Source organism: Mus caroli, unplaced genomic scaffold (genome assembly GCF_978045245.1).
Source record: "Mus caroli unplaced genomic scaffold, Mus_caroli_1 scaffold_10, whole genome shotgun sequence".
In the NCBI taxonomy this organism is placed as follows: Eukaryota; Metazoa; Chordata; class Mammalia; order Rodentia; family Muridae; genus Mus; species Mus caroli.
The window spans coordinates 34384971-34399434 of NW_028227265.1; the positions used below are offsets into that span (position 1 = coordinate 34384971).

Here is a 14464-nt window from a genome sequence, read left to right on the forward strand (position 1 = left end):
CATACTGATCACGTGTCATCCGTGGCAGCCCCGTGTGCCGACCTAGAAGCATCAGGGGCTGCCCTTACTCCCTCTAGAATAGATCACAGAGGCTGGGCCTGTACCATGTGACTTTCATGCTGTGTGTCACATGCAGAGCCACATAGCTGGGGCCACTTGCCTAGCACGGGTTGTCTAGCTCCGGATCTCTGGGGGGGAAGGGGGGGGAGGACGACACTAGCCCCACCCATGGGAGCCCAGCTACTGCTGCTGCCTCCCATTTCCCTGTGCCACTCTGGGGCTTTGCAGAACTGTGGTCAAGGCTTGCCATTGGTGGTGGGTGGCCCCTCATCTTTGAGAAAGCCAGAAGCTAAGGCTGCATTGAAATAGAAGGCTCCCCGGCTAGCACTGGGCCTCCCTCCGAATGCCCACACTCTTTGCAGGACCCCGGCTTGGGATGCTGAGAGGAGAAGGCAAATCCTTTTCTTGTCCCCCCTGGACTGCTGCTGGTTCCTCCTTGCACAGAGCTTTGGAACAGGCACCACACACAGCCCCTGATGCTTGTCCTGTCTCCCATCCTGATGACAGAACAGTAGAAAGTGTTGGGGGAGGAGGAGTTGGGCCTCTCTGGTGCCTGTGTGACACTCCACTCCTCCCCCCCCTCCGCATCCCAGTCCCCCCCCCCCCCCAGACCCCTGTACAGGCATCAACCTGAAAATGTGCCTAGCCCCTGGTCTGTCCCACGTGCTGGCCTGTCTGTGCCCCAATGTGTTGCTCACAGACACTCCCCCTAGCCCTCCTCCACGTGTACAGGTGACCACTTCATACCAAGGAGCTGACAAAGTCTGTTCCTCTCTGCTGTGCTTTTGAGAGATCAGGAATTAGCATGGAGAGCCATTTCTGAGTGAGCCACCTTTCTTTCCAAGTGGAAATTGCCTGAGGGCTGGCCACTGAGAGATGCACTAGCCCTGGCTGGAATTCACGGCTTTGAGGGGATTCAGGAAAAGTTGTTTTCCTCAGTCTTAGTTTAGGCAGTTCTGTCCCCTAGAAGCTATAGCTAAAGTGACTTCCCCAGAGGCCAACCTGGAGGTCCCCTGCAAACCCATTTTGCTGTATCCTTCAGCCCCACCTGCTTGCATCCTCTTCCTGCCCTGATGGTGCGCCCTGTTGTGATGGCCGCCTCCCTCCTCCAGGCAGACCTCCACTCTCCTGCTGATCAGCCACTACTTTGCTTGTAGGTGGGCGGCTCTTTGGCATCGGGAGGTGCTCAAGCCTGTCCGGGGCACCAGGCCCAGACCCCGTGGTACATAGGACCGTGGAGGCCATGTCCCAGCTTCAGGAGGAGCTGGTAGTCCTTCGGGAGAGGCTGGCCCTCCACGACAGTGACCGGCAAGCCACAACCACCCAGCTGCAGAACCAGGTACCTGGGGAGGCAGGGATGAGCAGAGGCCACTCACTGCCCTCTGGGGAACAGGTCAGAGGACATTGTCAGGGCACCTAGACCCCACCAGAAGCCATATGGTGACGGTCTTCTGGTTCGGGGAGGTGCTGTACGGTGAGGAGGTTCAAACCTGGTATCTTACTGCAGCAAGTGTCTCTAGCACCTGAGCGTCTTCCCAGCCAAAACATTTTCCTCTGTAACTGATGGAATCTACTTGCTTGTTAAGAGGGGGAAGTTGAGGGCTGGTGAGATGGCTCAGCGGGTAAGAGCATCCGACTGCTCTTCCAAAAGGCCCTGAGTTCAAATCTCAGCAACCACACGGTGGCTCACAACCATCCGTAACGAGATCTGATTCCCTCTTCTGGTGTGTCTGAAGACAGCTACAGTATACTTACATAAAATAATTTTTAAAAAGGGCGGGGGGGGTGTCGAAAGTGAACTGCTCAGACTTTCTGGTGTCCCTAGCTCCACTCCTCTCATCACCTTTAAGGCGGGCCTTAACCCACCCTCAGGCCTCAGACGACTTGAGAATTCAAAACTGTATCTAGCCTCTGCTCAGGTTTTATTGGTGGGCTTTTTGTTATGTGTTTATTACAATGTTCTTAAGGGATGGTATCTGTAGCTGTGCTCTGTAGGGTCCAACCCTGTGGAGACAATGGCCAGCCTCCTGGGACTGGAGCTGTGAGTAAACCCTGACTCTGGCAGCGTTTACTAGTCCTGGGCCAGGTAACTACTAGTCTGCACCTCATTTCCCATCTGCAAACGGATAAGACAACAGAATCCAGATGTGCTAGCACATTGTAGGGGCAGATGTGACTCTGGAACCCTGGAAATATATCTGTCTGAGGTGGTCTTGGCTGTGAGGCTGTAGGGAGAGTTGTCTGTCCTGTGAACCCCTTTCTGAATTCCAGCCAGGCCGATGAGTGTGGCTTGCAAGAGTGGACAAGAAGTTGGTTATGAACTATAAAGTGTGCTGTCCTGTGGGGGCTGTTCCTGTGGCCCCTTGAATTCCTGAGCCTCACAGTGGGTTTTGAAGTTGTTTCGTGTTGTTGGCTGTTGGTTTTTCCTTTTTAAGTTTATTATTTCATGTATGTGAGGACACTGTCGCTGTCTTCAGACACACCAGAAGAGGGCATCAGATGCCCATTACAGATGGTTGTGAGCCACCGTGTGGTTGCTGGGGATTGAACTCAGGACCTCTGGAAGAGCAGTTAGTGCTCTTAACTGCTTGAACCATCTCTCCAGCCCTGCTGTTAGTTTTTCTGAGATAAGCTCCCAATCTAGCCTAGTGTGCCCTGGAACTCACTAACTGGTGCTGGCTATTTTGTTGTTTCCATGAGCTCCACAGTAGGTAGTGGCCACCTTCTGGGCATGGTGAGTGACACTGCTACCAACACCTGTGCACAGCTGTCCTTCCAGTTCCTGCTTACAGTTCTGTGGTGCATATGCCCAGGGTTGGAATTACTGAATGGTGTAGGGTTTCGTTATCTCTTCTTTATTTATCCTTGAGATGTGGCTTCTTTTCCTTGCTTACCCCCCCCCTCCATTTTTTCCAATTTATTTATTTATCCATTTATTTATCCATTTATTTATTTATTTTTATTTATTTATTTATTTATTTATTTATTTATTTATTTATTTATTTTGGTTTTTCGAGACAGGGTTTCTCTGTGTAGCCCAGGTTGTCCTGGCACTCACTTTGTAGACCAGGCTGGCCTCGAACTCAGAAATCCGCCTGCCTCTGCCTCCCGAGTGCTGGGATTAAAGGCGTGCGCCACCACGCCCGGCTTTTATTTATTTATTTATTGGTGTTTTCAAGACAGGGTTTCTCTGTGTAGCCCTGGCTATCCTGGAACTCACTCTGTAGACCAGGTTGGCCTCGAACTCAGAAATCCACCTGCCTCTGCCTCTTCCCCCTCCATTTTTTAAAAGACAGGGGTCTCACTGTGTGGCTCTGTTTGTCCTGGAACTCCCTGGGTAGACCAGGCTAGCCTCAAACTTTCAGACTCATAGAGATCTACCTCTCTCTGCCTTCCAAGTGCTGGGATTAAAGGTGTATGCTACTATGCCTTACTGTATTAGCTCAAGCTGCTGTTGAACTCGGGGTGACCCTCCTGCTGCCTCCTGTGTGCTGGTATTACAGATGTAGGCTACATACCTGACTATTTGTTATCATTATATTTTTCCTTTTTTCTTAGAGGCTTCCTATGTGACCTTGAACTCACAGGCAACAGTCCTGTCTCTGGTTTCTTAGGGGCTGGGACGATAGGGGTGGGCACCTCCATGCCTAACTCGATTTATAATTTTTTGAGGATCCACCACTGTGTAGACCAGGTTGGCCTTGAACTCAGAAATCCGCCTGCCTCTGCCTCCCGAGTGCTGGGATTAAAGGCGTGTGCCACCATGCCCAGCTGTTTTTTGTTTTTCGAGACAGGGTTTCTCTGTGTAGCCCTGGCTGTCCTGGAACTCACTTTGTAGACCAGACTGGCCTCGAACTCAGAAATCCACCTGCCTCTGCCTCCCAAGTGCTGGGATTAAAGGCATGCGCCACCACCGCCACCACTATGTATGCATAGTTTTGCCTGCACATGTATGTGTCTGACTGCCACTGCATGTGGTACCTACAGGAGCCAGAAGAGGGCATCAGATCCCTCGGAACTGGAGTTACACACAGATGTTTGCCACAGTGTGCGTTGCTAGGAATCAGACCCGGATCTTTTGAGAGAGCAGCCAGTGCTTTTAGCTTCTACATCACGTCTCCAGCCCATATACCTGTGATTTTTGTCAAGTTGTAGAAATTCAAAAGTTAATTTTTGTAAAGACCACTTAACTTTTTTTTTAAAAAAACCTGTGCTTTAGGGGTCATATCAAAAATTCCACTGCCAAATTCAGTGTCATGAAGTTTTTCTCTCTATCCTTCTAAGAGTCTTATCATTTGATTTCTTGTGTTTGGGTCTTTGGTCCATTCTCTGTTTTTTTTTTTTCTGTATATTACTCTATGGTATCTGGGTAAGGGCCCGGCTTCATTATTTGACATGCGGAGACGACCCAGTACACTGTCTCCAGTTGTCAATATTATTATTCTTTGCTGTTGCACTGTCTTTGCATACTTGTCAAAAATCATCAGATCAAAAAAAAAAAAAATCATCAGATCATATCTGTGAGGTCTACTCTGGACTCCCTAGTCCTCCCTGTTATCCTCACGTCTGCCTTCCTGCCTGCGCCACACTGCTCAGATTGCTGTGGTACTGAAGTCAAGGTACAGACTTCCACCTTCATTTTTCTTGTTTGCCATCCTTTAACTTTGCACGAGTTTTAGCGTGGATTTTTTTTAATGCCTTCAGGAAATGCTGTTAGGTTTTGGTAGGAACTGTCTTGCCTCTCTAGATTGCTCTGAGTTCTGTCGAAACCCGATTTATTGCGACCCGTGACCCATGATGCCTTTCCTTTTCTGCTGCTGTCTTCAATCTCCTTCAGCTACATTTGTAGTCTTCATTCTGGATCGTCTTGGTGTGTGTCTGCACATGCACATTCCCGTGTGTTTGCAGACACACACACACACATACCTGTGTGTGCACGGGTAGAGGCCGGAGGTGACACCAAGTATCTTCCCACCTTAGTTTTTGAGATAAAGTCTGTTCCCAGAGCTCACCATTTTGGCCAGACTGGGCAGACTGAGTGTCTAGGAAGGCCCTGGAATGTACTTCCTGTCTCAGTCCTCCAGCGCTATGTGCAGGTTAATACATATTAACCTTTCTATTCTTTATGTGTATGAATACTCTGCTTGCATGTCTGTCTGTCTGTCTGTGCACCACATCCATGCAGTGCCCTTTGAGGCCTGCGGTTACTACAGATGGTTGTGAGGTGCCAACCCGGCCACTTAACTAACCACTGAGCCATCTCTCTGGCTCCAGCCATGCCCAGCTTTGTACATGGATGATGGGGACCTGCCCTAAGGTCCACAGCTTGAGCAGCAGGCACTTTACCCACGAGCCATCTCCCCAGCTCCTCCTGCTTAAATTTATCCTGGTTTTCTTCTCTTGAGGCTACCGCAAGTGGAATGATTTTATTTTTCTCCTTTGGATTGTCTGTTGTTATAGCAACACAACTGACATTTGTGCTGATTTCATATCCTGCCACTCTGCTAAAGTTAATAGTTCTTACTGGCCTGATTTTAAAATCAAGTTAGTTGCCAGCTTTAAACCTGTTTGCATGAAAATCTGTCTACCCACCCTTCCATTGCTGGGGATTGAACCTACAGCCTTGTGCTTAGTTAGCCACACCCTGGCCCTGGGCTGCACTTTTGTTTCTAACATTGGAAGATGTGACTCCTCTGGGCTGACATTCCCACATGGCCACTTTTGCATGAGGTCCTGTAGTAGTTCTAGTCTCTAGTTGAGTGTGCATGTGTCAGCCCACCTCGGCCCAGGTCTTCCCTCTGGCCAACAACCCCCCCCCCACACACACACACACTGTGGTGTCACTCATCACACACATTTACCAAGAACCAGCCTAGTGCACGGCACTAGGAGTGCAGCGCCTAGGGTCACCACAGATCTCCTACGCTAGCATCCCTGATCCCCAGATCCCAAATGTTTCAAATGTTCAAAAACCATGTATCAACACCATGCTACAGCTCTTGACAACTAAGCCCAAACAAAGGTTATTTCATGTCCCAAAATGTTACTTAAAAATACTGTAAAAATGACCTCCGGTTACGTGTATAAGGTACATATGACACACAGGTCAGCTAGCTGCCTAGACCCGGGCTCCATGCCCAAGATGTCTCATCGTCTGTACATAAAAAAAGATTCTGAGCTAGAGAGAATTTCTGGTCCTGAGCATTTCAGATGCCAGATTTTACTACAAACTGTTTATAGTCCAACACACCGTGTGCTGGGCTTGGGCGAACACGCTGCATAGATTCCCATATTTAGTCTCCCAGGGCTTGGTGTGGTTGCCCTGGAGTGTGGCTGGGGAGCGGAAAGGCAGGAAGAGGTGAAGGTGCTCCTCCATGGCTGCTCTTGTGAGCTGAGGTCTAGTTGGACTTGCCATACTGTGTTCTCAAATGCTACCCTGCCCCTCGGGGTGGAGGACTGAGGGGATGACTTGGCACTGGATACGGCTGTGCCAACCAGGCCGGCCAGCAGAATGGGTCGGGTGGGTTGTGTGTGTGGCGGGGTTTACTGCCTTGATCCCCCAGGGGCTCCAGGTGAAAGGACAATTCAGCCAGGCTCTATAGTTAGTACCCTCGGCAAAGCGTGTCTCCCCGCCCCCCTTTTTTTTTTTTTTTTTTGCCTGAGATAGCTGCTGACCATGCTACCCAGGCATGGTGGGAGGTAGAGAGGTAATCACTGGGTTGGGAGCAGACAGCTGAGAAAATGCAGACCTGGGCGGCCGCGCCACCTCTCCCCAGCTGCTTCTGCCAAGGTAAATGTAGGCTTGTATCAAGTTAATAGACAGACAGGCCCCAGGCACTCTGCCTCCTGCCTTAGTTTCTCCAACTTCAGTGGTTCTGAACCTTCCTAATGCTGTGACCGACCCTATAATACAAGTTCCTGATGTCGTGATGAGCCAGCCCCTCAACCACAAAAAAATACTTTCATTGCTGCTCCATAACTGTGATTTTGCTGCTCTTCTGAATCGTAATGTAAATGTTTTTGGAGACGGAGGTTTGTCAAAGGAGTTGCTACGCATAGGTTGAGAACCTCTTCAATAGCCGATAACCTCAGGTGGGAGAGGGATGTTGCCCAAGGCCACAAGGATGTCTGTCCCCTTCCGCTTTGCTAGACTCCCAGTTCTCTGACTCGGGAATTATACACACTGCCCTCTGCTGTTGAACACGAAGCATCTACCATGTGCTTGGCCTTGTGCTGCTCTGTAGCTCTCCCCTCCTGGGCTCACAGCCTCAGGTCAGGTGTATGTGTGTGTGTGTGTGTGTGTGTGTGTGTGTGTGTGTGTGTGTGTGTGTTGGGGGTGGGGGCACAGGGTGTGGTACCTTGCTCTCTGCTTTTCCTGTGCCTGTCTTCCATCTGGGCATTCCATTTGTTTCGGACACTTGCCAGCTTTCCCAGACTCAACAGGATCATTCTGCCCTCCGGCACTCCGAGTGCAGGCAGGGGCCTTCTGACTGCAGGCTCTACCTGCCCTAGCCCAGGTGCAGCTGGTCCTCAGGAGCCATGAAGAGTTAGTGGGTTGTGCCTGATGGGGGAAATGGCTACCCTCGACACAGGGTGTCCTTTCAGACCAGCAGTTAGGTTCCCCTTCTCTGTTTCCTGAGAGGAGCTGGCAGGCTCTGATATCTCAGATGAAGATGGTCTATTGTGGTCCCTCCCTGCTTGCCAACAAGTCTTCCCATCACATCCCATGTCCTGTGTCCCCTTGTTGGTCTCAGCAGAGCCCACAGCACCTGAGTTCCCATTGTGATGCAAGAAGGAGCTAGGTTGTAGACAGGCCAGGGGTTCTGGTCCCCAGGAGCATTGCCAGCCCACGTTCCCTACAGCAGGGCTGAAAGCCCAGCATCCGCCAGCACTGGAAACAGCCAAGGTCAGAACTTCAGTCTTGGGAGTGGTGAGGCGATGTGGAGAGGTAGGAAGTATCTTTTTTTGTTTGTTTTTGGTTTTGGTTTTTTCAAGACAGGGTTTCTCTGTGTAGTCCTGGCTGTCCTGGAACTCATTCTGTAGACCAGGCTGGCCTCAAACTCAGAAATTTGCCTGCCTCTGCCTCCGGAAGTATCTTATTTTAGGATGGTTGAAATGCAAGAGAAACCCATACACCAAAAGCCAGCCCAACTGGAAATCGTGTAGAATCCACCGAGCTGTGCTTCTGCAGCCTGGAGTCCTGTTACCCACATAGGTTCTTCCTTGATAAGATGCTAGGGAGCCACCGCTGAGGAGCAGGCTGCACAGGGCGGGGCAGAGTTGTGGAAAAGGATGCTACACACCAAGTCCAATCTGGGCTTGTCAGGGCCAAAGGCCATAATCTGGGAGACTCAGCTGTGAGGTGGCACTTCAGACTTGAAACTTTGCCCCCAGGACACCAGTGTCTTGCTGACCAATAATGCCATTGACCTCGCTGCTTCCCCAATGCAGTGGTAGGACTTCAGGCTAACTTACTTGATGGCTGCCCAACTCTGCTTACAGCCAAAGGGCACATGTGTACATGCGCAGACACACACAGACTCACTCACTCACTCACTCACTCACTCACTCACTCAGACTGGGTTCTCAGCCCCATATGTGCAGTGGTAATGGGTAGAGTAAAGCCTTGGCCTTTGCTTTCCTGCTGGGCCCATGGCCAGGAGTTCCACTAGGAAGGGAATATGCTTGAGGTGGGGACAGAGTGAGTTTTCTGTCTTAGCTTTAAGTCACCTGTTTGTCCCCTGGAGGTGTTGGCAGCCTGACCAGCCTTGCAGTCTCTCAGTGGAGGCTCGGGGCACCAATAGTTGACCCGCACTGGCCTCCTGAGTCAGCAGCAGAGATGGAGAATGATCTCATGGCCCTCTTCCTCCTGACTTGACCAGAGAAGCTGGCCTGCCCAGCTAGACACTCTGTCCAGTCCTAGGGAACAGTGACATGTGAGGCTACATGCTACCAAGAGTCTTGTCTCATCTGTGATTTGACACATCCAAGTCCCCAGGCCATACCCACCTCCTTCTTTGAGACAGGGTCTTACTGCATAGCCCTGGCTTGCCTAGAATTTTCCAGGTAGACCAGACTGGCCTCAGAACTCAGAGAAATATGCCTGCCTCTGTTGGGATTAAAGGCGTGTACCCCATGCCCAGCATTAGCCTGTCTCATGAGATAAGTTTCATGGTACTGGGTATGAGTTCCCATCAGACTGTGGCCCATGGAGACCCCTTGGTAGGTGCTTCTTTAGGTGGTCTTTAGGCATCTAGTTGAGTATGTGTTGGGTGGGGGTACAGCCATTAGCCTTATCTACCTGGCGCCTGTAGGCAGTATTCATTCCCCTTTACCTCGTTAGTAACCAGCACCCAATACGTTGAAGGCCCAGATATATAAACTCTGACTCTCAACCCACCTTCTTCAAGGAGACACAGTCAATCTAGAATATGCTCAGGAGAAACCCAACACACACTGGCAAATTCTGCTGCTAGGGCTCTTGCCTGTCACGCCTGTTCCCTGAAAAGCACTCCTAGGGCAGGCTAGTGTTGGCTCAGGGACTGGGGTAGCCTGCTGGGGGCAGCTACAAGGAAGGGCTAGAATTTTTACTCAAGGCATTGTGAGCACCAAGGTCTCCCTCTCCCCCCACACCTCCCCAATGCACTGAGTACATTGTTTGCCCGTGTTCACTTCCACCTTGCTGGTCATGTCACAGTTCTTCAAGGTTCTGGACGTGGCCTGGCTGCAGAAGGCTCAGCCTCACAGGCTTACTCACTAGAAACTGCTCGAGGTAGAAAGTGCTGGGATCTGGGCAAGGCTGAGCCTGGGGGCTATAACTGTTCATGTTATGTGACTTAAAACTGAATAGTAAACATTTTTAGTTGGGTGGTGGTGGCACAGGCCTTTAATCCCAGCACTTGGGAGGCAGAAGCAGGCAGATCTCTGAGTTTGAGGCCAGCCTCATCTACAAATAGTTCCAGAACAGCTGGGGCTACATAGAGAAACCTTGTCTTAAGGGAAAAAAAAAGGAGGGGCTGGAGAGGTGGCTCAGCAGTTAAAAGCACTAGCTGCTCTTCCAGAGGTCCTGAGTTCAATTCCCAGCAACCACATGGTGGCTCACACCATCTGTAATGGGATCTGATGCCTTCTTCTGGTGCGTCTGAAGACAGTTACAGTGCACAAGTAAATTAAAAAAAAAAAAAAAAAAAGGTAGACCCTGTGCTTTAGAAGGGGTCTGTGAAGGGTCCTCAGTTTCCCAAGAGAACCTCTCCTGCTGAGCCATGGCTGGTACATTCTTGCAGGGAGAGAGCACTGAAGGCCATTGAGACCAGGCTAGCTTACCAGAGTTCCTGGTGCTTGACCATAGGGAAACCTGAGGTCCTGGGCTCAGAGGGGCCATGCTGGTGATCACTGGAGCTGGGCAGGAGGCCTGGGCATGGGCCGGTGGGATAAGGACCTGGCTTTGTGTCCACAGGTGGAGCATCTAAAGGAAAAGCTCATTAGCCAGGCCCAGGAAGTGAGCCGACTGCGATCAGAACTGGTGAGGACCCCAGGACCGTCCTGAGGGGAGGGGAGGGGAGGGGAGGGGAGGGGTGAGTGTCAAGCCCTGGTCACTCTTCCACTTCTGGATGTGGCTGTCTCTGAGCGCCCATGCCCTATCTGGGCTTATGCTGTCTTGTCTCAGACGTGGCACCACAGAGCAGGGGGCTGGATCTCATTTGCTGACGTCAAAAGAGTGTGAACTCCGTGCATGCATAAATTTGACTTTGTGTGACTTTCACACTAAGGAAAATAGACTGCTCTGCTGGCCTCCTTTCCTCCCTTTCTTTTGACTTCTTTCTGAGCCCTGGCCTCTTACTTTGCCTGCCTGCCCCTTTCCTTCTCTGCTTTCTCTTTTCCTCTGTCCTCATCTCCTGGTGTGGCCTTGCTCATGCCTCCTCTGGGCCCTGGCTCTCCACAGGGAGGCACGGACGCGGAGAAGCACAGGGACAGACTGATGGTGGAGAATGAGCAGCTGAGGCAGGAGCTGAGGCGCTGTGAGGTCGAACTGCAGGAGCTTCGGGCCCAGCCGGTGGTACCCTGCGAGGGCTGTGAGCACAGCCAGGTAGGCCGGGCAGGCAGGCAGGCGGGTGGCAGCCTCTGCCCTGGGCCCGTAGGCTCAGCTGCCAGGGATGACCCTGTCCCCACCTGGCTGCCTTGACTACCCGCAGGAGAGCAGCCAGCTCCGTGACAAACTGTCCCAGCTGCAGTTGGAAGTGGCTGAGAACAAAGGCATGCTGTCAGAACTGAACCTGGAGGTGCAGCAGAAAACAGACCGGCTGGCAGAGGTAGAGCTGCGCCTCAAGGACTGTCTGGCTGAGAAAGCCCAGGAGGAGGAGCGGCTCAGCCGGCGCCTGCGTGACAGCCATGAGACTATCGCTAGTCTGAGGGCCCAGTCCCCACCTGTTAAGGTGAGTGGCCAGATAGGTTGCACTGCCCTGTAGGAATCTTGGGCCCAGGGCAGGGCTTGCCCCTAAAAGGGCCTTGTTCCACTGACTGGCTAGGTGTGCAGAGCCACAGGGCTCTTTCCAGTCTTGTTCTTTAGTTGGTTCCTTCCTCGCTTGCTGCCAGGCAAGCTCAGTGAAGGTTGAAGGTGGCTCTTTCTATGCCGGGCACAGGTGTAACCTACCTTTGTCCTTCTTGTCAGTTTGTGCCCAGCCCAGCTCAGTCAGGCTTCCTGCAGGCTCCCCCTTTAGAAGATAACTAGCAGATTTCTGCGGAAACCAGAACCTGTCTGCAGAACCTTTTAGCTCCTTAGAGATTGCTGAGACGACACTCTGTGGGTCAGCTGCCTCTGACGATGCCCTGTCCTGTCCTTCCCTCTCTTTGCAGTATGTCATCAAGACAGTGGAGGTAGAGTCTTCCAAGACCAAGCAGGCCCTCAGCGAGTCCCAGACCCGGAACCAGCACCTGCAGGAGCAAGTGGCCATGCAGCGGCAGGTGCTGAAGGAGATGGAGCAGCAGCTGCAGAACTCCCACCAGCTGACAGTCCAGCTGCGGGCTCAGGTGCGCAGGCCAAGACAGCTGTAGTGGGGACCCGAAAGAATTGGGGTGCAGTTTCTCTTTTCCCCTGGCCACGGGGTTAATCTCTGGTTCCTCATCTATAACCTGAGCTGGCCACAGAAGTCTCTTCACAGTGGGGACATGGGAAAATGATCTCAAGGGGCTATCCCTGGCCGCCCACTGGTGTGCTCAGGTTGTCCCGCCTGCTCTTTCCAATCTGCTGAGCCTATGCACCTTGGGGACATGTGGCCTGTCACCTGTCATGGGCACAGGCCAGTCGGAACTGGGAAGGTGATGGCTATACAGACTCACAGCCCTGCGGTGGGAAAGCAGGCTGTTCCCTCCCTCCCTCTGTACCAGCCACAGCCATAACATATCTGTCAGTGCCGCTCCCCCCAGCCTCCCCCCGCCCCCCGCACTTGCCTTTCCCTTTCTTGCCCCTGCCCCCTCACTGAACCCTTTCCTGGCCTGGCCATCAGATTGCCATGTATGAGGCAGAGCTGGAGCGGGCACACGGGCAGATGCTGGAGGAGATGCAGTCCTTGGAGGAGGATAAGAACCGGGCCATTGAGGAGGCCTTTGCACGGGCCCAGGTGGAGATGAAGGCGGTACATGAGAACCTGGCAGGTGAGCCGGAAGCTGGCCCTGCCCATCCCCATCCCCATGCCCCTGCCTCACAGCCCAGATGCCTAACACCTTTGCCCCACTAGGTGTCAGGACCAACCTGCTGACTCTGCAGCCTGCGCTGAGGACCCTCACCAACGACTACAATGGGCTCAAGCGGCAGGTGCGGGGCTTCCCCTTGCTGCTGCAGGAGGCTCTTAGGAGTGTCAAAGCTGAGGTGAGCAAGCCCCTTCTTGCCTTACTCCCAAAAGGCACACATTCACACACTGTCCTTTCATGAGCTCCCATCTGTGCTGCAGTACCTTATATCTACCAGGGTGGTTTATTTATTTGAGACAGGGCTTTTAGCACAGGCTGACCACGATTCCGTATTTTCCTGCCTCAGTTGTAATTACTGGCCTCTGGGCCCATGATATGCTAGGGACTGAGCCCAGGTCTTCACACCTGGTAGGCAAATGCTCTCCCCCCAAGCTTTAGCCCTTGGTGCTCATTTTGTTTTCAAAAGGCATCCTCACACCGTGTGAGACCTAGCCAGTGACTCCTAAGTGTCTCCCATGTGGCTGAGCCTTTTATAGCCGCTGGCTTCTCAAGTTCATATGATAGCTCGCTCTGCAAGAGATGGATGTATTTTGGGAAAAGAAAATAGTTCTTTAAATAACTATGTCAGTAATACACGGATGTGGTGAAGAGCCCAGGTCATTCTGAGCATCCTGACTCTTGGGTTAGTGTCTCTATGTCTCATCACCCCACGGAGGGAACAGATGGAAGGTGTCCTTGTCCCTAGCTCCTCGGGAAAGGTTAGATTTGAGATTGCTGAATCTCACTGCAGCCAAGTACTCAGTCTCTGGTCATTACTCCCCCTTAGTCCAGAGCTCTTTTTCTTCATCTATAAAATGAGGGCACTGGCTCTACCTCCTCAGGGGGACTATTGGGAAAGGTTGGTCTACTCAGCCCGGGCTGGTGAGGGTGATACCACCATCAGGCCCAGTGAAGGGAAGCTGACAGAGCCCGGCTTCTGATGGCACCGCGTGTGCTCCGCAGATCGGCCAGGCCATTGAGGAGGTTAATAGCAACAACCAGGAGCTATTGCGCAAGTACCGCCGGGAACTACAGCTGCGCAAGAAATGCCATAACGAGCTGGTCCGGCTGAAGGGTGAGTGTCTGCAACTGTGCAACAGAGCTGTGCTCGCTGCTGCTGCTGCTGCTGCTGCTGCTTCCAAGGCACAGAAAAAGCAGGAAACTTGCTTAAAGACACACTCCTAGTATATGGTCCAGCTTGGAACTTGATTTGAACTTGACCATCTTCAAAGCTCCTTGGCCATGGTAGGTTCTGCCCAGGCCTGGGGGATGTGGTAGGGTCCTGTGCAATGGTGGCACTTGCTATAGCTTCAGGTGTCACTGATCTCTGCCCTGAGCCCTAGGGAGCACCTGCTGGGTGTCAGCTACTGTTGCAGACACTGGGGAATTCACTGTAGCTCCAGACCACAGCCATCACCGTGTTCATGGTGGCTGGGGAGAAGGGACAGTGATCATCAGTCATCCAGAGACCCCCAGCAGTGTCCCGTCACCAGGGCTGGGAGCACACAGATAGCTGTCCTTTTTGCCCATCTGGTACCCAAGTCCTGCTTAGCATTGCCCATGCCCCTTAGATTAATGGCAAGAATAAATCCCTTGGTTCATGGAGTCCAAACTTCTTGAATAGATGAGGAAACTCAAGTCCACAGAGAGTGTTACCAGGATTGACTGTACTGTGTAG

At 52.1% G+C, this 14464-nt stretch overlaps 1 protein-coding gene across 6 annotated transcripts in view; it reads left to right on the forward strand.

The window, feature by feature from the left end:
- Kifc3 (kinesin family member C3) overlaps positions 1-14464 on the forward strand; it is a 96946-nt gene that overhangs the window by 75478 nt on the left and 7004 nt on the right. For 5 of the 6 annotated variants that reach the window (XM_029480398.2, XM_029480399.2, XM_021169741.3 and 2 more), the window contains 8 exons: positions 1218-1399; positions 10517-10582; positions 11003-11146; positions 11253-11492; positions 11914-12087; positions 12564-12711; positions 12795-12925; positions 13750-13861. In XM_029480398.2, coding sequence (XP_029336258.1) covers positions 1218-1399; positions 10517-10582; positions 11003-11146; positions 11253-11492; positions 11914-12087; positions 12564-12711; positions 12795-12925; positions 13750-13861 — 1197 coding nt within the window. The remainder of the gene's footprint in view (positions 1-1217; positions 1400-10516; positions 10583-11002; positions 11147-11252; positions 11493-11913; positions 12088-12563; positions 12712-12794; positions 12926-13749; positions 13862-14464) is intronic. The other variant, XM_029480400.2, reaches the window with a different exon arrangement.